Below are 23,013 nucleotides of genomic sequence, written 5' to 3'. Positions count from 1 at the left end.
AGATCATATATTCTGAATTTTGACAGTTGTCATTTCTGTTCTTTAGAGGATGAACCATCTTCACAAACTATTTTAAGCCAAACAGTCTCAAAGAAAACTATCCAGAGAACACAAGAAATTCCAGGTAAGAAGAGTGATTTTATTTTTTGCCTTACCTGCCATCTTTTTCATTTCTTTTTTTTAATGTACACACTATAGCCTGGTTCATCAAGGGTCCCAAATCATAACTTATTCAGAATTACAGTGAATCATCTCTATAGTGTATTGAGTTAAACCATATAGGTATATGTCAAGAAAAGATGGAATGGATACTTGAGTATCTACTAATTACGAGCCACTTTGGATATGGTCATTCATTCACATAACTCTGCAGGATAGATGTGCCCATTTTATAGGTGAGAAAACTGAAGCTCAGAGAAGCTAAGACCCTTCTCTATGTTTACATGATAATGTGACAGCCAAAATTGGCTCCAGATTTGTCTTCTTCAAAACCCTTTCATTTTCCCCAAGTACCTCATTGTCACTCTCCCATGTAATAATTAGCCACTCAGTGAAATTCATTAAGTGTGGTGTGAGTGAATATGTCTCACTACCTTCCATTTAAAATGGATTAAGTGGGGGCACCTGGCTGGCTTAGTCAGTGAAGCGTGTGACTCTCGATCTCAGGGTGGTGAGTTCAAGCCCTACATTGGGCATGGGGCCTACTTAAATAAGAAACTAAAAATAAAATGGATTGAGTGATCTGTATAGTAAAATCATGGCATGATATGGTCAGTATTTCATCAAATCTAAAATGTCATCAGTTGTAAGATCCACCATTGTTTTATGTACCACCTAGAAGGAAGAAATGCTGCCAGTTAAACTGTAACATCCCATAGATTGTATGATGCATCCCAATTTCAGAGATGTTAAAGACTTTTTTTTTAAGTTTATTTATTTTGAGAGAGAGTGAGCGCATGTGGGAGGGGCAGAGAGAGAGAGGGAGTGAGAGGACCCCAAGCAGGCTTCACACTGTCAGCACAGAGCCCGATATGGGGCTCAAACTGATGAATCGTGACATGATGACCTGAGCCAAAACCAAGAGTCGGATGTTTAACGGACTGAGCCACCCAGGCACCCCGCCCCCCTCAGTTTCAGAGATGTTAAAGTGTAAAAACATTTGCATTTTATTATCAATGTAACATAGACTTAGGCTATGTTGACAGTCTACTTAAGTTTTAAAAGCTGTTAAAACTCTTTTGGAAAGCAAGGAAATGGATTTAGTTCAGTTGCTAATGCTTAGTTCCTTTGGTTTTTAGTTCCGTTTATTTTCAGTCTGCTGTTTTTGATATTAAGAAAGTCCCACAACAGTAAAACTCCTATCTTGACTTGTTTCCTTAGCCATTGCTTCTAAGATTATGCTTTATGATTTGACCTATTCTGTCCTCAATTTAGAATACGATACATCTAGTTCAAGTTTAGTTCTAAGTAAACACGCCCTTTATATTTAATTCCTTGAATTGCCTATGTTACTGGGTTAAGATTATAAACTATCTTAGAAAAATGCTTTGAGTAATAAATGCTATAGATTTTCCCAGCCATGTGGAAAAATCATATTCTTGAAATTTTGTCATAGTATATTTATTTGCTTATCTCTTACACCTAGAGAAGCAAACTTTTCTAAAATTTAGAGTAAGTGTATAAAAATTATGGTGTTAATTTAAGTAAATTGATAGAATGAAGACTGTTGAACACCAGCCTATAGACCATTATAAAACTGTTATATAATAAAATACCTCGAACAGTCTTTTGGAGTTCACATTAGGTCTATGTTTAAGGACCACTAACGAGGTACACAGCTGCATAATGTTGTGCAAAGCGCACTGGACTTTGCTTGTGTTACCCACCCACCTTGAGACACGGGCCTTTATCCTATCATTTCCCCTGCCTAACCCGCAAGGCCACTGAGGAAATGATACAGTGCATGCATAGATTATACACAGTAAAACACAGATACAAGGAGTCCCTCCCCCTCCCTGCCCCTTATGGCACTTTACAAGAGGTGTGAAGTTCATAAAGTTTTGCTTAAGCATTTCCTTTTCTCAACGTTTATTTATTTTTGGGACAGAGAGAGACAGAGCATGAACGCGGGAGGGGCAGAGAGAGAGGGAGACACAGAATCGGAAACAGGTTCCAGGCTCTGAGCCATCAGCCCAGAGCCTGACGCGGGGCTCGAACTCATGGACCGTGAGATCGTGACCTGGCTGAAGTCGGACGCTTAACCAACTGCGCCAGTCAGGCGCCCCATAAGCATTTCCTTTTCTCAAGAAGCTTATGTTATTATTAGAAATGGAAAAGAAAAAACATTTCTCAGTATAGATGATAAATTGATGGAACCTATGCATAAATTACCTGGAATGTATCAGTAGTGTAGCGTGCATATAAGTAGAAATGAGGATATTTACATCTTTGGGAGATTTGAGATATTAAGAATTCAGTGGTACATTTATTTATTTCTTTATTTATAAAAGAGCTTTTTTTTTAAGTTTGTTTATTTTGAGGGAAAGAGTGAACAGGGGAAGGACAGACAGAGATGGAGGAGAATCCCAAGCAGGCTCCATGCTGACAGCATGGAGCCAGACATGGGGCTTGAGCTCACGAACGGTGAGATCATTACCTGAGCTGAAATCAGGAGTCGATGTTCAACCAACTTAGCCACCCAGGCGCCCCAGGAATTCAGTGGTACTTTTAAAAATCATCCTGCAGGGGCGCCTGGGTGGCTTGGTCGCTTAAGTGTCCGACTTCGGCTTAGGTCATGATCTCACGGTCCGTGAGTTCGAGCCCGCGTCGGGCTCTGTGCTGACAGCTCAGAGCCTGGAGCCTGTTTCAGATTCTGTGTCTCCCCCTCTCTCTGCCCCTCCCCTGTTCATGCTCTGTCTCTCTCTGTCTCAAAAATAAGTAAACGTTAAAAAAAAAAAAATTAAAAAAAAAATCATCCTGCATCTAGCACTTGGCATGCTTCAAGGAAAGAGTTTAGGGAATTATTGAACAAATGCTTACAATGTGTGTCTAGCAGAGGAATTATGTAAATAGTAGTCACTCTTTGATGGAGTACTACTTTAAGTAGGCCTTTCCCCTTATAGAATCATAGACTTTCTGTTTAACTTTCATGTTGAAAAATAGTGCTGTAATTGTATATAGGACCACTGGTGTGGACTGAGAGAAATCTATCCAAAGATACCCTTAAGAATAAAGACCAAAGCCAACAGGCCACCTTCTAAAACAACCTACTAAAGACAACTATATCATCTGCCTTCCTGTTTTCCTAAGCCATGAGAAATACTGATTAGTTTAGAACAGGGATACAGATTGAACTCTTATTGTTTGAAGTTCCAGAATTGAAATGTTTTCACATTAAAATAGTCATTGAGTTGTTCATTCAGTTCAGTCCATGTATGTATGTATGTATGTATTTATTTATTTTAATGTTTATTCTTGAAAGAGAGGAAATTCTTGAGTGAGGGAGGAGCAGAGACAGAGAGAGGGAGATATAGAATCTGAAACAGGCTCCAGGCTCCAAGCTGTCAGCACAGAGCCTGATGCAGGGTTTGAACTCACAAACTGTGAGATCATGACCTGAGCCAAAGTTGGACACTTTTAACAGACTGAGTCACCCAGGTGCCCCAGTCCATGTATTCTTACATAACTGTTCTGTGGTCAGATTCATTCCTTTCTGGAAATCATGGAACTAACTTTACAATATAAAATTATATTGGGAGAACTTCATTTACTTTTCCTAAAGTTAAATAGGTATTTTTGTTCCAACAGTTGTGGTTTCTAGTTAAATAATCATAGATAATTATTTTTGAGTATCTACCATTTTGTCATGAACATTTGATTCTCTGGCTGCTGAACATTTGATTTTTTTGGAGTATTCATTCTCTAGATCTTTACTGAGTACCTACTTTATGCCAGTCCCCATGCTAGATGCTGGGGGTGCAGCGGTGAGCAAAAGCAGACAAGGGAAGAAGATTGCTACAAAATAAGGGTACTTGCTCTTTTATTCTTTAATAATATCTCTCTTTGGTACTCTGTCTCCTTGAAGCATCTTCTCTAAGGATATGTACATAATAGAGCGTACAGGAAATACTTCTTTTTAAAAAAAAAATTTTTGGGGGCGCCTGGGTGGCGCAGTCGGTTAAGCGTCCGACTTCAGCCAGGTCACGATCTCGCGGTCCGGGAGTTCGAGCCCCGCGTCGGGCTCTGGGCTGATGGCTCAGAGCCTGGAGCCTGCTTCCGATTCTGTGTCTCCCTCTCTCTGCCCCTCCCCCGTCCATGCTCTGTCTCTCGATGTCCCAAAAATAAATAAATGTTGAAAAAAAAAAAAATTTAAAAAAGAAAAAAAAGAATTTTTTTTTTAACGTTTATTTATTTTTGAGACAGAGACAGAGCATGAACGGGGGAGGGTCAGAGAGAGGGAGACACAGAATCTGAAACAGGCTCCAGGCTCTGAGCTGTCAGCACAGAGCCCGATGCGGGGCTCGAACTCACAGACCGCGAGATCATGACCTGAGCCAAAGTCGGCCGCTTAACTGACTGAGCCACCCAGGCGCCCCCAGGAAATACTTCTTAAAAGATAGGGGAAAAAAATAGTAATTGATGTCTATAGATTAAGTTGAGTTTTAGGTTTTAATTAAGCCTGATAGGGGCGCCTGGGTGGTTCAGTTGGTTAAGCATCCGACTTCGGCTCAGGTCATGATCTCACGGTCCGTGAGTTCGAGCCCCGTGTCGGGCTCTGTGCTGACGGCTCAGAGCCTGGAGCTTGTTTCAGATTCTGTGTCTCCCTCTCTCTCTGACCCTCCCCCGTTCATGCTCTGTCTTTCTGTCTCAAAAATAAATAAACATTAAAAAAAAATTAAAAAAAAAAAGCCTGATAAAGGTGAGAATGCAGAAGGGAAAAAGAGGAAAGTAGTTGTAATAATGGGATTATGAACATGTACAAAATTTATTTTAAAAGCTATTTTTATAAGTTTTAAATACCTGATGTTTGAAATACTAGCAACTGAGATAGATATTTCATAGAATCTTACAGCTGGAAGATTTAGGGGATTCATCTACCCAAAGTCTCTATCAATGCAAGTATCCCTTTGTTAGCATCCATTCATATACTCCCTGATCATTTTCAGTGAGGTGAAAATCATTCCCTCACTATCTGTTCTGTTTTGGAGACAACATTAATAACTTAAGTAATTAACAGCTAACTTTTCTCTTACTTTCTGTGTGTTGATCTTAGTTCTGCCTTTTTGAGCTACAGAAGTTTAATTGCTTTTCTACATCTCTGTCTTTAAGATATATAGAAACATGTTCAATAAGTGTTTTTCGAACAAACAAGTGCCTGGCCCATCACAATATCTCTTCTGGATACTCTTAATGGGGAAATTGCATGAAGTCAGTTTTGTAAAAACAAACATAGGCAGTCAGTGTAATGGCGGGGACCAGTGATAACCAGTTCAGAATGGTTTTCACTGTTCTCCTACAGCGCCAAACACAATGTTGTTGTTGTTGTTGTTGTTGTTTTAAAGTTTCATTTATTTTGAGAGAGAGAGCATGTGCACATGTGCACGGGAGGGACAGAGAAAGGGAGAGAGAGAGAATCCCAAGCAGGCTTCACACTGTCAGTGCAGAGCCTCATGTGGTGCTCAAACTCACAAATCATGAGATCATGACCTGAGCCAAAATCAGGAGTCTGATGCTTAACCAACCGAGCCACTCAGGGGCTCCATGATGTTTTTTATAAAGACAAATGAAACAAACATAATATAATCCAAATTCAGATATATATTGGACTTTAGATAATGTTTGATTTTTTTGAGAACACATCTTGGCTTTCTAGGTTAACATTTTATATGATGGGATTGGCTTCCCCATTAGCCCTATACCATTGAACCATAGACAGTCTGAAACCCTGGCTAATGGTAACACTTTATTTAAGTTAGAGTTTACATTTCCTGAACACACACACAGGGTTAAATAGTTGGAGGTACTATATTAACTCTCAGGAAGTTAACCCCTAAATTAAAGTATGCCATGAATAATCCATAATGAGGATAAGCCTCAAATGGAATAATTGAGTTGGTGCTACAGTACAAATTTGGTTCTCATATGAGAAATTTAGAAGAGTTTTATTTAGTATTCCTTTCTTATTTAACTGTGATCTGCTGAGAACAATTGCATATTTTTTCTATCATGTTCATAAATTTTTTATGGCAGGAAATTGGTAGTTCAGTTTTACATTCCCATACTTAAAATAATGAAGGGTTCAGAAAAACCTTTGTTGAATAAATAGATAATTGTATAATAAATCTAGTATGTTTGACATTTTATATAGTTTTTAATGTTCTTTCTTCCTATATTAGTGCTGAGTGAAGATCCTGTAATCAGCCTGTGTAGACGTCCCCTAAGAAGCCCAAGACCTGGTAAGAGATTGTTTTGTCTGTTGGTTTAAATGTTTTATAAATATAGCTTTATTTTTAAATAGGTTAGTACATGTATTCATATGGTTAGAAATTTAAAAGTTATTATAAATACATGGTGAAAAATCTCCCTGTCCCTCTGTCCTTTACCCACCTAGCCTCCTCATTAGAGGGAACCAGTGTTTTCAGTTTCTTAGGTCTTTTTTTAGGGATATTTAATGGAGCTACAAAGAAATTCATGCATAAATGATATTTTCCTTTCTTTTATCACAAATGTTAGCCCAATAAACACTCTTTTCTGTACCTTCTTATTGTGTTTTTATTTTTACTTAATCTATTGAGACATCTTTCCATACATACGTGTATGTGTGTATATATGTGTGTGTGGGTATATATATATATATATATATATATATACCCACACACACACACACACATATATATATAAAGGCCTTCCTCATTGTTTTTAAGAGGTTTCTATGATTCTTTTTGTTAGTATGATGATTTTAAACTAGGATCAGGGGCTTTTTATTTTTCCCAGCATAATGCTAATAAAAAAATCAAGACCGAGGCTTTATAGCTCAGTGTTATCAAATTTTTCTGCCTCACTTACATTTCTTTTTGATGAAAACCTCTAACAAGTATTGCCCTTAAGTTGATTTCATGACTGTGAGAGATAACCAATAAAGGCATCCAAGCAGTCTACTTCTGCTTCCTTGTCAGAGTTCATTAGCACATAAGGGTGCTTTATCATGGGAACTAAAGAAGAACCTTATTTATCTTCACATTAGGTTTCTACTTGATCCTTCTCTTTAAGAAAGAATTAGGATGGGTTTTTTTTTTTTTTTTTGATAGATAACTGTCGTTTTAAGTATTACAATGACAAAGATCTGTTAAGGTTTTGATGATGAACCTGTGGTAAAGGACCACATGATGCATTTCCTCTTAAGCTCTAATCATTTTCTTGCTATCTCTCTTGCAGATTCGGCATACAAAACAAATGGAAATACTAAAATGAGTGAATTAGGTTTGTTTATCTCTAATTCTTACAGGTTCTTTTCAAGGGTTCTGAGGATACACAGTTAGTCACTGGCTTGAGAATATTTCTTTGTTCATTTTCTCAGCTTGTGGGACACTGTGCCTATGGCTATGACCTTTCTTATTGCCCTGATTCTTATTCTCTCTGAAATTATGTCTTTTGTTATTTAAGTTCATATAGGAACATGTAATACAAACACATTTTAATTTTTATTAGACTTTGTTAAATTCACATTTCTATGAGAAAAAGGAATATCAGCTTACCAATTCATAGTTTTTCTTGAGTTAGAAAGTGAATTAGAGATTCACTTTCCAGTGTTTGCTTTGGTGTAGGACATGAGATACCCAGATCCACAGCGTTAAGAGAACCTACATTGATTGTGGTTAGACTTAGTTTTAAGTTACAGTATTTTTCTAAATTTAGAGATGAGTCAAAACGAAGGAAACTTCCCCTTTTTTAAAAAAATAGCTGCAACTTTTTAAAAATTCATCTTTCAGTTAAACTCGGGTTGACTTCTTGGAGACTTCAGGATAGTGTCTGAAAGTGATCCTTACAGTATGCAGTTCATCATGTGTACTGGTACCCAGTAGAGTTTCTCAAGTGCTTTATTTAAAAACTTAAAAAAATTTTTAAGTCATGGTTTCTTAATTGGTAAAGAACTTGAAGTTGAAATAATCCACTTTTACTCTTTATGCTAGAGTTAGAAATGATTTTTGTAAGTACTTTATAGTGAGAAGTAACTTTTTAAGAGTGCTTTCCGGTTTAAAGAACATTTCTGTGGGGTAACAGAAAATGGCCTCCTCTGATTCTTTTTTATAGTAATGTTAGTACCTCTTAGAATATCAAAAATGACTGTTCATGGAGCTTGAATACTAGTAATATCCCCAGACTGTTCTTTATAGTCCTTCCTGCTGCCCCACTCTGCCTCTGTTCTCAAAAGCATATTGGCATTGAATAATCTTAAAGGTACCACTCTTAAAGGTGTCTATGCTGTGAGTCAGCCTCTAGTAAAATCTGACCTGCAATCCTGTTTTTGCACAGCCTGTGAACTAAGAAAAGAGACCTTGTGTGGCTAGCAAAGCCTCAAATATGTTTACTGTTTGACCCTTTATGGAAAAAGCTTACCGCTCCCTGGTTTATACCGGTGGCAGGAATAAAGACAGCAAATCACCCAAACAGTCATTTGTTTGTTCTAAGAGTAAATTCAGAGAGTTACATACTTGCCTCAACATAGATTTTTTCTTTTATAGCACTCCACCCTAGCCTGTACTGACAGCATAAGAAGACGGGAGACACATGGACTCCTGTGTTCTGTCTAGTCTTCTCTTTGAGAAAGCATCAGAGTCTCATTTGTGAAATCTTCATGTCTTTGTCCCCAGACAAAATACAAAGTATGAGTTCCTTGAGTATCCTTCACTTCACTGCTCACACCAACACATTCAATAAGTCTCTAGGAATAGAAAACCTTATAGTACAGATATACCTGGAACTTTGTGTTTTCCTTTAAAACTGTAGCTAAGGAAAGGAAAGTGGTATAACTAGTGGTTTGTCTCTGCCTGAAGAGATGGTTGTATGTGATCTATTCTTACAACAAACAAGTGCCCTAGGTCTTCTGAAAGTCCTTTTATTAGTTGGTTGAGATCATTGGAAAAGTGGTACCTCCTTAACAGCTCCTTTATTTATTGCCATTTGTCTACTAAATGCCACAGCCTTTATAATTTTGTTTTCCTTTTGGGCCCACTTTATTTGGGAGCCGGGTGGCGAGGGCTCTAGGCCTCCTGGGCCCACAGCAGTGCTCACTGGCACGTGCCGTGCCACCCAGAGCAGCATACCGCTCCATGCTGTGGCCTGAGTACCACAGGCGGCTCACACCGCCAGAGAACAGGGGGCTGACGGTCCGTAGCTCCTTCGGCCACAGCTGGTTGAGGGCGACCCCCTTGGTCTAGGCCGTGAAGACGGCTTTCTCAGAGGTCTTGTGGGCCCGGTGAAATCGCATCCCTTTGTGGACCAGGTGTAGGCGAGGTCAGTGGCCAGTATGTCAGAACTAAGAGCCAGTGCCATGTTCTCACCGTGAATCTGGGGGACACCAGTTGGGGGAGTGGTGGGTCCCGGGGACCCTAGGTGGTGAAGCTGCCACCCCAGGCCCAAGGCTAAACCCCCCCGCAACCCCACCAACCTTAGCCAGGATGTCCCCAGCTTTGAGAAGATCTACTGTGACCCAGCCTATTCTCTCTCTGTTTTGCCACGAGTTTTATAATATTTTAACTTTTTTTTAATTGAAGGTATTATTACTCCAAATAAGAGTTGAATTTCTCAAAGCTTCTGCATAAGCATAGGGAAGAATAATACTTTTTTTTAAAAAAAAAGTATTTTAACCTTCTACACGTAGAAGCCAAGAGGTTTAAAATAAAGGAAGATGAATGCAAAACAGGGAAATAAAATGAAAACTTCTCATGTGGTACTAAATGCTACTGATTCATCATCAGATTGTATTTAAGTATTTATGCATTCTTTGTAGCTTGGGTTAAAAAGGTGAAAATGTAGAATGTTTAAAACCTTGCATGAATCCTCATTATTAAGCACTAATTTCACACTATTTTCTTGAGTTGTTAAGTCATGTTTTTTTTGTCATGGTATGAACAATTTTAGCAAAAGTCTTAAAGGTTTTTATTCTGTGATACAAAAGTCTATTCATTTATTAAACAAACATTTATTTTTAACCACCTTCTGTATGTATCAGTGACTGGCCTAAATGCTGGAACCATAAAAAGCCATGATAATTTTTTCCCCTAGCTCTTAGAGTACATGATAATGGAAAAAAAAAAGAAAAAAAAACAAGTTAGATAAATTAATGTTGTAAGTGTTAAAATGGTGGTATATGTATTTGATAGCCTAGAAGAGAAGTGCCTTATTCTGCAGGAGAGGCTGGGAAGGTTTCATGGAGGAAATGGCATTTAGGAGGACTTGAAATTCCTGACCTTCATGTACCAGAATGAAAACCACAGTTAAAAAGTCTATAGCCAAGACAACGAGTAGACTGATAACAATGATGATTATTGTCAAATGTATAGAACATGTAATTCATAAGATATTATTGGATTATGCATAAGGCACAATATTAGTAATAATATTGAAGACAGCCTTGTTTAACAAGTTATTGTTCACCCTTTGAATACTATTGATATTGTTAGCAACATAAAATTCTTCAAAAAAATTTTTTTTAAGTTTATTTATTTATTTTGAGAGAGAGACAGCATGAGTGGGGAAGGGGAAGAGAGAGAGGGAGAGAGAGAATTCCAAGCAGGCTCCATGCCACCAGTACAGAGCCTGATGTGGGGCTTGAACTCACAAAGCCACGAGATCATGACCGGAGCTGAAACCAAGAGTCAGACGCTTAACCAACTGAACTACTTAGGCGCCCCAGAAACATAAAATTCTAAAGAAAAGACCTTTGGACACTAGATTAAAGTGTTCAGAAATCCACGATATATTAAATACTTGAAATATAATGATATAAAAAATAAATGGGGAGCTCCCTTATATAAGTTGGTTAAAAAAAATTCTTAAATTCTCCCCATGCTAATTGGACAACACATACATAAACAATAAAGGAGATTTAATTTTACTTTTATATGAGTGATTAATTACTAGGTGATTTGGCTCTGAACAAATTGACCTGGAGTTTAAAAAGTACATGGAAATAAATTATATCAGGATCAAAAAGGGAGGGGTTACTGCACTATTCATTTTCTTTCTGGTGACTCAGTGAAGAAACACACAGATTCTAAAATCAATTTAGCCTAAAATTTTGCTATACCGAATAATTTTTAAACTATATAAAACATAATGTTCAAATATAGTTGTAACTTTAGCAAAGCTACTGTTACATCTTATTTTTTAAGTTTATTTATTATTTTGAGAAAAAGAACATGTGTATGCTCAAGTGAGGGAGGAGCAGAGGGGAAGAAAGAGGGACCCCCAGATGGGCTCAGACTCACAAACTGCGAGATCATGACCTGAGCCGAAATCAGATGCATAACTGACTGAGCCACCCAGGCTCCCTGCAAAGCTCTATTTTAAACGAGTTACACTTAGAAGTTATTGGAACCTCTTGTATTAGAAGAGTTCAGCCCTCAGCCTTTTCTTTGTCATTAATTCAAAAAATTGAGAGAGACTTTTGGTTTTCCTCCTGTTCCACGTGTAAGAAGCTAACCTAGCAACGAATAAACACAGCTAAAAATTCAAAAGCTCTTTTTTGGATCTGTGAGAAAGGAGAGAACACAGGGCAAACCCCTGCCCTCAAAATTGGAGAGATGCAAATACAGGAAATTGTGGCTTATCAAGAGCTCAGGCTCAAAAGTGGAGATGTCTCCAGGAACCAGTTCTGGGGTAGCAAAATCTGAACTGTAACTGATGAACTGCAGGAGGCTTGGTGTGCAGAAGTCTGAGTTAAATATTCCAAGGGGACCCAGTCATGGGGAGTACCCCACTAGATTTTGAGGTATACCTCCAGGGGCTTGACCAAATTCCCATAGTAAATATCAGAGAAAAGTCCCCTCATGCTTCAGCAGGGGGGGGGGGGGGTTGGGGGGGGAAGAATCATTTTGAAATATGCCAGAGCACTCTGTTCTTAATAAGGCCTGCCTTCAGGGCAATCTAGTTACCCAGAACCTGACCTACTGGGGTATTATCAGCCCAACTGACCTGGGGAAAGGAAAATACTCTATTCCAGGCCACCGTAGACAACATGTCCCACCTAAGGAGAAAAGAAAACCATTGAGAGCCATTTGTGGCATAAATTCACTAAGAGACTAAGACCTAATTATAGGACTATGAAGCCCTTTCCCTTTCTCTCTGGACCTCATCATCACATTACTAGAGACCTAGTTACAGAAGTTCCTTTTACCCAGTACATCATGTCCACCATCAAGACAAAATCTTAACATTAAGATATGGTATCAAGACATAATGAAAGGCAAAAAACAATTTGAAGAGACAAAGCCAACATCCGAACCAGTATGGCCAGGGTGTTAGAAATATCAGACCAGAAATTTAAAACGACTATGATTAGTATGCTAGGGATTCTAATGAATAAAGTAGACAGCATGCACAAACAGATGGACAATGTAAGCAGAGATGGAAATCCTAGGAAGCAAAAAGAAATGCAAGGGATTCAAAATCACTGTAATAGAAATGAATGCCTTTGATAGACATATTAGACTGGACTTGGCTGAGGAAAAAATTTCTGTGCTAGAGGGCATATTGATAGAATCTTCAAATAAATGATAATGTGATAGAGGTGTTAACCAGTGCTGTGGTGGTAATCAATATATAAATGTATCAAGTTAACATCTACACATACTTACACAGTGTCATATATCAATTCTCAAAATACAGTTCTCAACCAAAAAGCAGAGGAAACGACTCAACAAAATGGAACATCCAAGGACTATACAACTATAAAATATTGTATATAACATACACATAATGGGAGTGCCAGAAGGAGGAGAAAAAAGGAACAGAAGAAATACTTGAGACAATGATCTAGAATTTCTCCAAATTAATGTCAGACACCAAACCACAGATTCAGGAAGCTCTGAGAACATCAAGCAGAACAAATGCACAAAAAATACACCTGGGTGTTTATCATTTTCAAACTACAGAAAATCAAAGATGAAGAAAACCTGAAAGAAGTTATAGGAAGAGAAGACACCTGACCCATAAAGGAACAAAGATAAGAATTACATCCAACTTCTCTTCAGAAACCATGCAAGTGAGAAGAGAGTGTGGAATGAATAATTTTAAGTGTGAGAGGAAAAAACCACCAAACTAGAATTCTGTATCTTGCAGAATTATCATTCAAAGGGAAAGCCTTTAACCAGGCTAAGAATAAAAAAAGAAAAGAGGTAAACTAAGGCAAAAGGACACAAGTTAGTATAGATTTCATGAAAATTAAAAGGATAATATAGAAATACTATGAACATGTTGAAGCCCACAAATTTGATAATCTAGATGAAATGGACCCTTTCCATGAAAGACACAATCGGCTAAAACACACAAGAAGAAATAGATAATCTGTTATCTATTTAAATACATCTATATCTATTTAAATACATTGACTCAATATTTAATAAATTTCCGAAACAGAAAGCACCAGGCCTAAATGAGTTCACTGGTGAATACTATCAAATATTTAAAGAAATGAATTATACCAGTTCTCTAAGGTACCTTTCAGAGGATAAAAGTAGAGGAAATACTTCCTAACTCATTTTGTAAGGCCAGCATTCCCCTAATACTAAAACCAGACAAACACAAGAAAAGAAAACTATAGATCAATATCTCATGAGCAGATGCAGTATTTCACAAAACATTAGCAAAATGAATTTTAAAAAACTACAAAAAGAATTAGGGGCACCTGGCTGGCTCACTTGGTAAAGAACATAACTCTTAATCTTAGGGTTGTGGGTTCAAGCTCCACATTGACCATACAGATTACTTTAAAACTGAAAAAAAGGGGCGCCTGGGTGGCGCAGTCGGTTAAGCGTCCGACTTCAGCCAGGTCACGATCTCGCGGTCCGTGAGTTCGAGCCCCGCATCGGGCTCTGGGCTGATGGCTCAGAGCCTGGAGCCTGTTTCCGATTCTGTGTCTCCCTCTCTCTCTGCCCCTCCCCCGTTCGTGCTCTGTCTCTCTCTGTCCCCAAAAATAAATAAAAACGTTGAAAAAAAAATTAAAAAAAAAAAAACTGAAAAAAAAAAAAAAAAAAACAACGCTACAACCAAACAGGATTTGTCGTAGGTATGAAAGACTGGCTCAACATTTGAGAATCTATCATATTAACAGACTAAAAAAGAAAAAAACACATAGTATTAATAGATGCAGAAAAAGTGTTTGACAGAATCCAACACCCATTCATGATAAAAACTCTCAGTAAACTGGGAATAGAGGGAATGTTTCTCAACTTGATAAACACTATCTACAAAAAAAACCTTACAGGTAACATAATGGTGAGACACTGGAAGCTTTTGTACTAATATCAGTGCTAAAAAGGAATAAGCCATCAAGGTATGATATGAAGGAACCTAAATGGATATTTAGGCATAGATGCCCCTGCTCACCACTTCTTTTCAACATTGTGCTGGAGCAACGTAGCTAATGCAGTAAGACAAAGGGAAGCAAAAGGTATACAGGTTGGGAAGGAAGAAGTGTCTTGGTTCACAGGTAACGTGATCATCTGTGTAGGAAATCCAAAAGAATGGACAAAAAATAGGAACTAATGAGCAATTATAGCAAGGTTGCAGAATGTAAAGTTAATATAAAAAAGCCAATCACTGTCCTACATACCAGCAATGAACAAGAAAAATTTGAAATTAAAAACAACACAATTTACATTAGCACCCTTCTCCCCACCGAAATGCTTATAGGTATATATCTAAGAAGATATGTACAAGATCTATGTGAGAAAAATATTAAAACTCATAAATGAAATCAAAGAATTTACTTAAAACCAACGGAGAGATATTCCACGTTCATGGATAGGAAGACTCAGTATTGTCAAGAAGTCAGTTCTTTTCAACTTAATCTGTAAATTCAGTGCATTCCCAATCAAAATCCCAACAACTTATTTTGAGAAAATGATTAAGTTCATATAGAGTCAAAAGACCCAGCATAGCCGATACAGTATTGAAGAATAAAGTAGGAGGACTTAACCTCAAGACTGACGGTGAAGCTTCAGTAATCTAGACAGTGTGGTATTGGTAGAAGAATAGATGAATAGAACAGAATAGAGAACCCATAAACAGATCCACGTGTAGTCTACTGGTCTTTAACAAAGTCAGTACAATGGAGGGCAGAATCTTTTCAACAAATGGCTAGAACAACTGGATATCTACATGCAAAAAAAAAAAAAAAACCTAGACACAGACCTTAAACCCTTTGCAAATATTAACTAAAAATGTATCACAGGCCTAAATGTAAGTTTTTTAAAAAAAATGTACAAAACTCCCAGAAGAAAATCTAAAGGACTTTGGGTATGCTGATGCTTCTTTAGATGCAAACAAAGAGCACAACCCATGAAAGAATTGATAAGCTGAACTTCAGTGAAGTTACAAACTTCTGCTCTGCAAAAGAATGACAAGAGAATAAAAACATAAGACACTGAGAGCAAATACTTGCAAATGACACATCTAATAAAGGACAATTATCCAAAGTATACAAAGAACTCTTAGAACTCAACAATAAAAAAAAAAAACCTGATTTAAAAAATGAGCTAAAGACTTAACAGACACCCCAACAACAGATATACAGATGGCAAATGAGCATATGAAAAGATGTCCTACATTGTATGTCATCATGACATTATGTCATTCTTACCATATGATCCAGCAATTACACTCTTTGATATTTACCCAAATGAGTTGAAAACTTAATGTTTACACAAAAGCCTGCACACACGTTTATAGCAGAATTATTCATAATTGGAATAATTATTGGAATTATTCTACTTGGAAGCAACCAATGTGTCTTTCAGTAGGTGAATGGATAAACTGGCACATCCAGACGGTGGAGTGTTATTCAGTGCTATAAAGCACTGAGCTATCAAGCCATGAAAAGACATGGAGGAACCTATATGACTGTTCTGGAAAAGGCAAAACTATTGAGACAGTAAAAAGATCAGCGGTCATTGGGGCACCTGGGTGGCTCAGTTGGTTAAGCACCCAACTTCGCTCAGGTCATGATCTCACAGTTTGTGGGTTCGAGCCCCGTGTCAGGCTCTGTGCTGACAGCTCAGAACCTGGAGTCTGCTTTGGATTCTGTGTCTCCCTGTCTCTGCCCCTCATCTGCTCACGTTCTGTCTCTCTCTTTCTCAAAAATAAACAAACATTAAAACAAACAAAAAGATTAATGGTCATCAAGGGTGTGGTGGTGGTGGTAGGGAAAGGATGAATAGGTGGAACACAGAAGGTGTTTAGGGCATGAAAATACTCTGTATGATATCATAATGATGGATACATGTCATTATATGTTTGTCTAAACCCATAGAATGCACAACACCAAGAGTGAACTGAAATGTAAATTAGGGTCTTTGGGTGAACATGATGTGTAAATGTAGATCCATCAATTTTACCACTATTCAACAAATATACCACTCTGGTGGGGGATGTTGATAATGGTGGAAGCTATGCATGTATGGGGCAGGAAACATAAAGGAAATCTATCTACCTTCCCCTCAGTTTTGCTGCTCTTTCTTAAGCTGCTCTTTAAAAGAAAATTAATAAAACAAAATAATTATCATTAAGTGCTGAATACATGCCATTATAAATAAGACTGATGCAGTGGTAGATGGGTGGTAGACTAGAAATCAGAAGAGCCTGTATTCAATTCCTTTTTTTATCACTTGTTCATCCTGACACCCTTAGACACGTCACTTAATACCATAAACCTTACCTATGAGAGTCCTCTTGTGACATTAGGGAATCAGATAGCAGATATGAAGGGTTTTTTTGAAAACTAACTGGCAGCATGCAAATATCAAGGAAGTAACTATTATTAAGATAATGACTAAGATGTAACTATTGGCTCTTAAGAAAACATCTTTTGTTTGCATGCTATGTGAATAGTTATATAAATGAAAATAAACTCTACAAAAGGGATAATATGTGTGTTATGGAACGATATCTTTTTGTATGAGTGGAAATATTAATGAAAAAATTTTAAGAGAATAGCAGTAAGGCAAGTTTGATTTTCCATTTTTCTGCTTGAAAAAGAAAATTGAAAAGACAGTTTCCCTTATGACCCTAGATTAAAATGGAATATAATATACCAGGTCCTAGTTTTATAAGAGTGACATAGTATTTGCTGTTTTGGTTAGTTTTTTCCTATACCAAAAATATTGGCAAATGTATTTCACATAGTGATTTACACTTGCCCCTGTCATAGTGGTAGTTTGACCAGTGTTATATTAATATAATTAAACTGATCTGAAGAAAATATTTCCAAGTTCACCGTATAATGTGTTGGCACTTGCCTTCCACGGTATTGTTTTCCCCTTTTGAAAAGCAAAAGGGGTTAAAAGCAACAGAGGGAAAGCTGAAAAGAAAGATTTCAGCTTTGTGAGCAGTCTGATTCATGCCACTTCTCAAAAGATCACTCAGCAATATTTTAGCCCAGTTGTACAATGCCGCCTTTGGGTTTATCTCCCTTTAAATTTTTTTTTTCAGTATAGCCTATATAAAAATACTGTGTTTGATACACGTTGCTCATTTATCTTTGTCCAAATTCTCTGGCTCTGAAAAAAAATAGCGTACGTGGATATGCTGGAGCTAGGGTTTCTCTCCCTTTCTTCTTCTGGACATACTAGTGCAGTAAAGAACTGATTTGTCTTTTCCACCAGTATGATGGGTTTCTCAAGACGGCATGGGGAGTGTGGCAAATAGGAGAATGAGAATTCAGTAAACCTATAGGGACTGGAATATTTATCAATGGAGAATCTCATGCTTTCTACAAACAGGTTACAGTTTTAGAGTACAAACGGACCTGCGGCTGAAAGAAAAATAAACTCTTCCTGATTCTAGGTTGTATCGTACTTATTTCTGAAATAACCTAAAGGGAAATAACATATTTTTTAACATTTAACAGAAGAAAAATTTTAGTTGGTCTGTCTTTATGTTCACTTCCCTAAATTGTATGTTATAGATTACATATTATATATTATATAGTTATATATTGTTTATTCCTAAGCTTTAGCTTTTGATGTCATGTATGATGTGTTTGCTTTTCTTTTCTAGAAGCCACCAGCAGCCAACAGAAGGTCAATTTTTCTGAAGGAGGTATTTTCTTTTAAAATATTCTAAATTTTTTTTCATTAACATGAACAATTTTTAAAAAAATTTTTTTTTCAACGTTTTTATTTATTTTTGGGACAGAGAGAGACAGAGCATGAACGGGGGAGGGGCAGAGAGAGAGGGAGACACAGAATCGGAAACAGGCTCCAGGCTCCGAGCTCTCAGCCCAGAGCCTGACGCGGGGCTCGAACTCACAGACCGCGAGATCGTGACCTGGCTGAAGTCGGACGCTTAACCGACTGCGCCACCCAGGCGCCCCAACATGAACAATTTTGATAGTTACTTAAAGAGGAAAATTTTTCTTCAGGAAAAAAGTTCATGCTTATCTAAATTCATAATTGGGTCTTAGATAAAATGGGATAGGGTGAGTGATGATAGCCTTTATATGCATTTTAAACATCTTTTGTCTGAGTTAATAATTTTAAGTAAAGCCAATGAAAACAGACTTTGTCATATGCTGGCCTTTGATTATGGTATTAATATAATCATTTTTTCTAAATTCTCATAATCAGTCTATGAATAGGACAGTAAAACTTAGTCCATTTTAAAAGCCACCATAATCTTAATTACCTGCATACTGAAATGCTTGTATGAGTGTGTGTGTACATCCCCTCTTTACAACCACAGATACTCATGTAAACACACATGTACATATACTAATTTTGGCTGAATTTACACACTATATGTAGTCCCCCCCCAAAAAGGTAAAATTTCTCCACTATTAATGCTCCTTTGTTTCCTTTTTGACTTCACATTAAAGCCTCAGAATATAATCTTGTAGATATTACTCAGAATATTTGCTTGAGATATAATTATATGCCTCAGATAACATTAATGAGCTCAATTTTAGCTCATATAAAACTTTGTGATCCAGAATAGTAAGTGTAATAAATAGTGATTCTATGTCTGATAATTAAAGAGGCTTCATTTTAATGTTAAATTACTTGTTTTAATCTAGATCTTTAGAACATTAGAAGAAAGACTATACTAGTGTATTATTTCTTTCTTTTTAGAAGAAACTGAACAAGACGATCAAGACAGCTCTGACAGTGATATTACTATTCTTAAGGTCAGATCCGGGGATTCTCTTGATTCTGGAGGTAACATATCTTCATATTCATATGACTTTATCTTAGGAGCTGTGTTTTTAGTAAAAATCTAAAGGTATTTTGTGAATTTACTTTTTTAAAAAATATTTCCATATTTTATTAAAACTACTTTTTTAGAAAGTATACTTTTTAATATTTATTAAAATTACTGACTCCATGTGTGCATCTGATTAGTAACATGTAATGTCTATATAATATCTAAACAAGTCACTTAAAAAAAAATTTTTTTTTAATCTTTATTTTTGAGAGAGAGAGAGAGAGAGAGAGAGAGACAGAACACAAGCGGGGGAGGGGCAGAGAGAGAGAGACACACACAGATTCCAAAGCAGGCTCCGGGTTCTGAGCTGTCAGCACTGAGCCCGACCTGGGGCTTCAAACTCAACGAAAGCGAGTTCATGACCTGATTCGAAGTTGGACGCTTAATTGACTGATCCACCCAGGCACCCCACAAATAAGTCACTTTTTAGCCTGCTTTGATATTTATGGAATATAAGATATTTTTGTGCTCAAAAGAAGTTATTTGTAGTTTGTTTAAAATGTTATAGAGAAGCGGATCTCATTGGTAGTGGTATTCCTTATATTATCAGGGATGTCAGCTCTTAGGAAGTTTTAATATCCCTAGGTAATCACTTTTATTTCTGGATTGTTCAAATTCACACCAAGTTAGTAGCAACAGTTTATGCCTGTTCATGTGAATTTGTGTTTAAGTTTATTCAAGGAAAGAATTGACCGTGGGGGGAAAATACCAATTGAGGCTTAAGAGGGTGCTGAACCAATTTGAAACTCTGTAAATAATGAATAATATTATATTTTAGTCCCATGAAAGAGTAATTCTCTATTTTCCCCTCACCATCTTTTGAGAATTTCCATAATTCTGTGTTTTACTTTATCATTCCATTTAAAAAGTAGGCTCATAGGCTGGTTTATGGGCATTTGGTATTCTATATATTTCCCACCCTTCCTCATTGTTCCCCATTCTTTCTTGATACAGAAATCCCAAAGGAGATATGCACCATTCTAGCATAGTGGTTAAGAACATGGGCTCTGGAGCCAGAATCCCTGGGTTTCACTCCTCCACTACTAGGTTTGTGCCCTCAGGCAATTGCTTAATATCTGTGTTCCTCAGTATCCTCATCTGGGTTGGTAAGAGGTTAATTCATATGTGCAAGCACCTAGAAGGTACCTGTCACATATTAAACACTAAACTAAGTGTTCTTATTAGTTTTGGTATATGTATACATGAAGCTCTAAAAATTAAAAACTAATTTAGCCATTCCTATAGCCAATAGTTTGATGCTATTGCTAGCAGCATATAGCTCTTTGAAACTTCATACACTGAAGGGTCTGTGATCCCTTTAAGAATTCTAATAAATTCTTAATGAAGCACACATACCCACGTGCAGAAGAAAACTCTAGCTAAAGAAGAAAAAAGGGAGCATATTAAGAATACTGATCTTCTTAGATTATTTTCTGAGCCAGTTATCCCTTGAAGAGGTTCAAGAAGAAACAAGCATAGAGAAAAAAAGAAAGGCGAGCCAAGAAACAGACTCAACTGTAGAGAACGAATTGATGGTGACCAAACGGGAGGAGGGAATGGGGGGGTGAGTGAAATAGGTGATGGGAATTAAGGAGTGCACTTGTGATAAGCACCAGATGTTGTGTAGAAGTGTTGAATCACTAAATTGTACATCTGACACTAATATTGCACTGTATGTTAACTAACTGGAATTTAAATAAAAACTTAAAAAAAAAAAGATCTGTTGGAATGCAAGAAGAGAATATTAGAATTTCATGTATATTTATATTTTATTTCATCCAATTAAAATGTCTTTTTGTTTTATAATAGATACAACACATTAGTTAATAGATTATTTCAATAACACACGTATTTAATGTTAGAAATATGTTTTGGAGGGGCGTGTGGGTGGCTCAGTCAGTTAAGTGTCAGACTTCGGCTCAGGTCATGATCTCATGGTTCATGAGTTTGAGCCCCACATCGGGCTCTGTGCTGACAGTACAGAGCCCGCTTCGGATCCTCTGTCTCCCTCTCTCTCTGCCCTTCCCCACTCATGCTCACTCGCTCTCTCTCTCTCTCTCTCTCTTTCTCTCAAAAATAAATAAGCGTTTTTTTAATTAAAAAGAAATATGTTTTAGAAATCAATGCTCAAATTTTTTTTAATAATAGGAGTACACTAACAAAAATATTTAGCTACCACACCTGGATGTGTCAAATGCTTTTACTTCCGAGTTAACAATCTGATCACTTTTGAACAGAGTTAGTTATAAATTCTACTTTTATATGAAAATAAGTTTTTAAAGAATAGGCTAAAATATGTAACATATTAACCATTTACAAGAAAAATTTGAGGCAAAATAGGTATTAATGATTTCAAGAAGATCCATTATAAACTTTCAAAGTGTTCCCCAACTCAAAAGGTTTCATTATCTTCCTTACCTCACGTCATGTTCTACATCTTCTATTTTTTTTCTTTAGAAAGTCGTTAGGGAAAAGGTAATTATTTAGTTAAGTTTTTAGATACAACATGGCTCTTTAGAAACTTAAAAAAAATAAAATGTGTTCCTGGGACACCTGGGTGGTTGGGCTCTGCGTTGCACTCCACACTGAGCATGAAGCCTACTTAAAATAAAAAAATTAAATATTCAACACTGCTCCAAGTGTTGAATTCCCTGGGGTTTTACTGAATATTTTTGTTCTTTTGATTACTTACTGTCCTCTTGGTAAAATATGCGTTTAAAAAGTACAATATGCTTTATAGTGCACTTTATTTCTTTTGTTCTTTCAGATCAAACTACGAAATCAAGTCAATATCCAGAATCACTTTGGCGGTCATCACAAAGTAAGTAAAACCATGTTTTAAACTCTTGAAATTCTACCTGTGTGTGTGTGGTCAAATGCTGTTTTTATTTTTGAAGATCCTCTTTTAATGTAAAGTGTTGAAAAAGAGGTATAGTGAATGCTAAAAAACTCATCCTGCATCTTGAATTTGCTTCATCTCTGTACTCAACCTTGAATTCAAATTTAAAAACAAAAATCTGCTTTCTGTGACTTGCTGAATGTCCTTGTTTGCCATATAAATTTGTTGACTATTCTTAGTTTAATTAACTAACGTAGTTTGAGCTACTTACATGGACATATTCTAATAAGGATATAAAATTTTATATGCAGTATGATTTGAGCTCTATTGCAAAAGTTTGGAAGGATGAATAAACAAGTGATAAAGCAAAGTATAATAAGAAGTTAATGGAAAGCTAGGTGGTGTGTATATCAAAATCTTATAGCCTTGCTTACAATTTTGAAAATTTTCACAATACGTTGAAAAAAACATAACAAAAGAAAGGATTGGAAAGTAATATACTAAAGTGCTGATAACAATCATTTGTTTAGAATGGTAGAATAATTGGTGATATTTTTCTTTTCCTTTTTTTTCTGTACTTTGCAGATTATCTAAAGTAGATATGTATTTTCTTAGGTTAAGCAGAAATGATGCTGTTTCTTTCCCATGTTTATTTATTTTTTTAATTTTTTTTTTTAACATTTATTTATTATTGA

The 23,013-nt window shown here is 36.7% G+C and overlaps 1 protein-coding gene across 2 annotated transcripts in view; it reads left to right on the top strand.

Moving 5' to 3' along the window:
- The window catches only part of TOR1AIP1 (torsin 1A interacting protein 1), a 45,335-nt gene that overhangs the window by 2,443 nt on the left and 19,879 nt on the right, over positions 1-23,013 (top strand). The window contains exons 2-7 of one of the 2 annotated variants that reach the window (XM_047839685.1): positions 47-124; positions 6,396-6,455; positions 7,435-7,479; positions 18,277-18,318; positions 19,347-19,433; positions 22,247-22,300. In XM_047839685.1, coding sequence (XP_047695641.1) covers positions 47-124; positions 6,396-6,455; positions 7,435-7,479; positions 18,277-18,318; positions 19,347-19,433; positions 22,247-22,300 — 366 coding nt within the window. The remainder of the gene's footprint in view (positions 1-46; positions 125-6,395; positions 6,456-7,434; positions 7,480-18,276; positions 18,319-19,346; positions 19,434-22,246; positions 22,301-23,013) is intronic. The other variant, XM_047839687.1, reaches the window with a different exon arrangement.

The sequence above is a fragment of the Prionailurus viverrinus genome, chromosome F1 (genome assembly GCF_022837055.1).
Source record: "Prionailurus viverrinus isolate Anna chromosome F1, UM_Priviv_1.0, whole genome shotgun sequence".
Lineage (NCBI taxonomy): Eukaryota > Metazoa > Chordata > Mammalia > Carnivora > Felidae > Prionailurus > Prionailurus viverrinus.
This window is presented reverse-complemented; position numbering and strand designations above follow the sequence as displayed.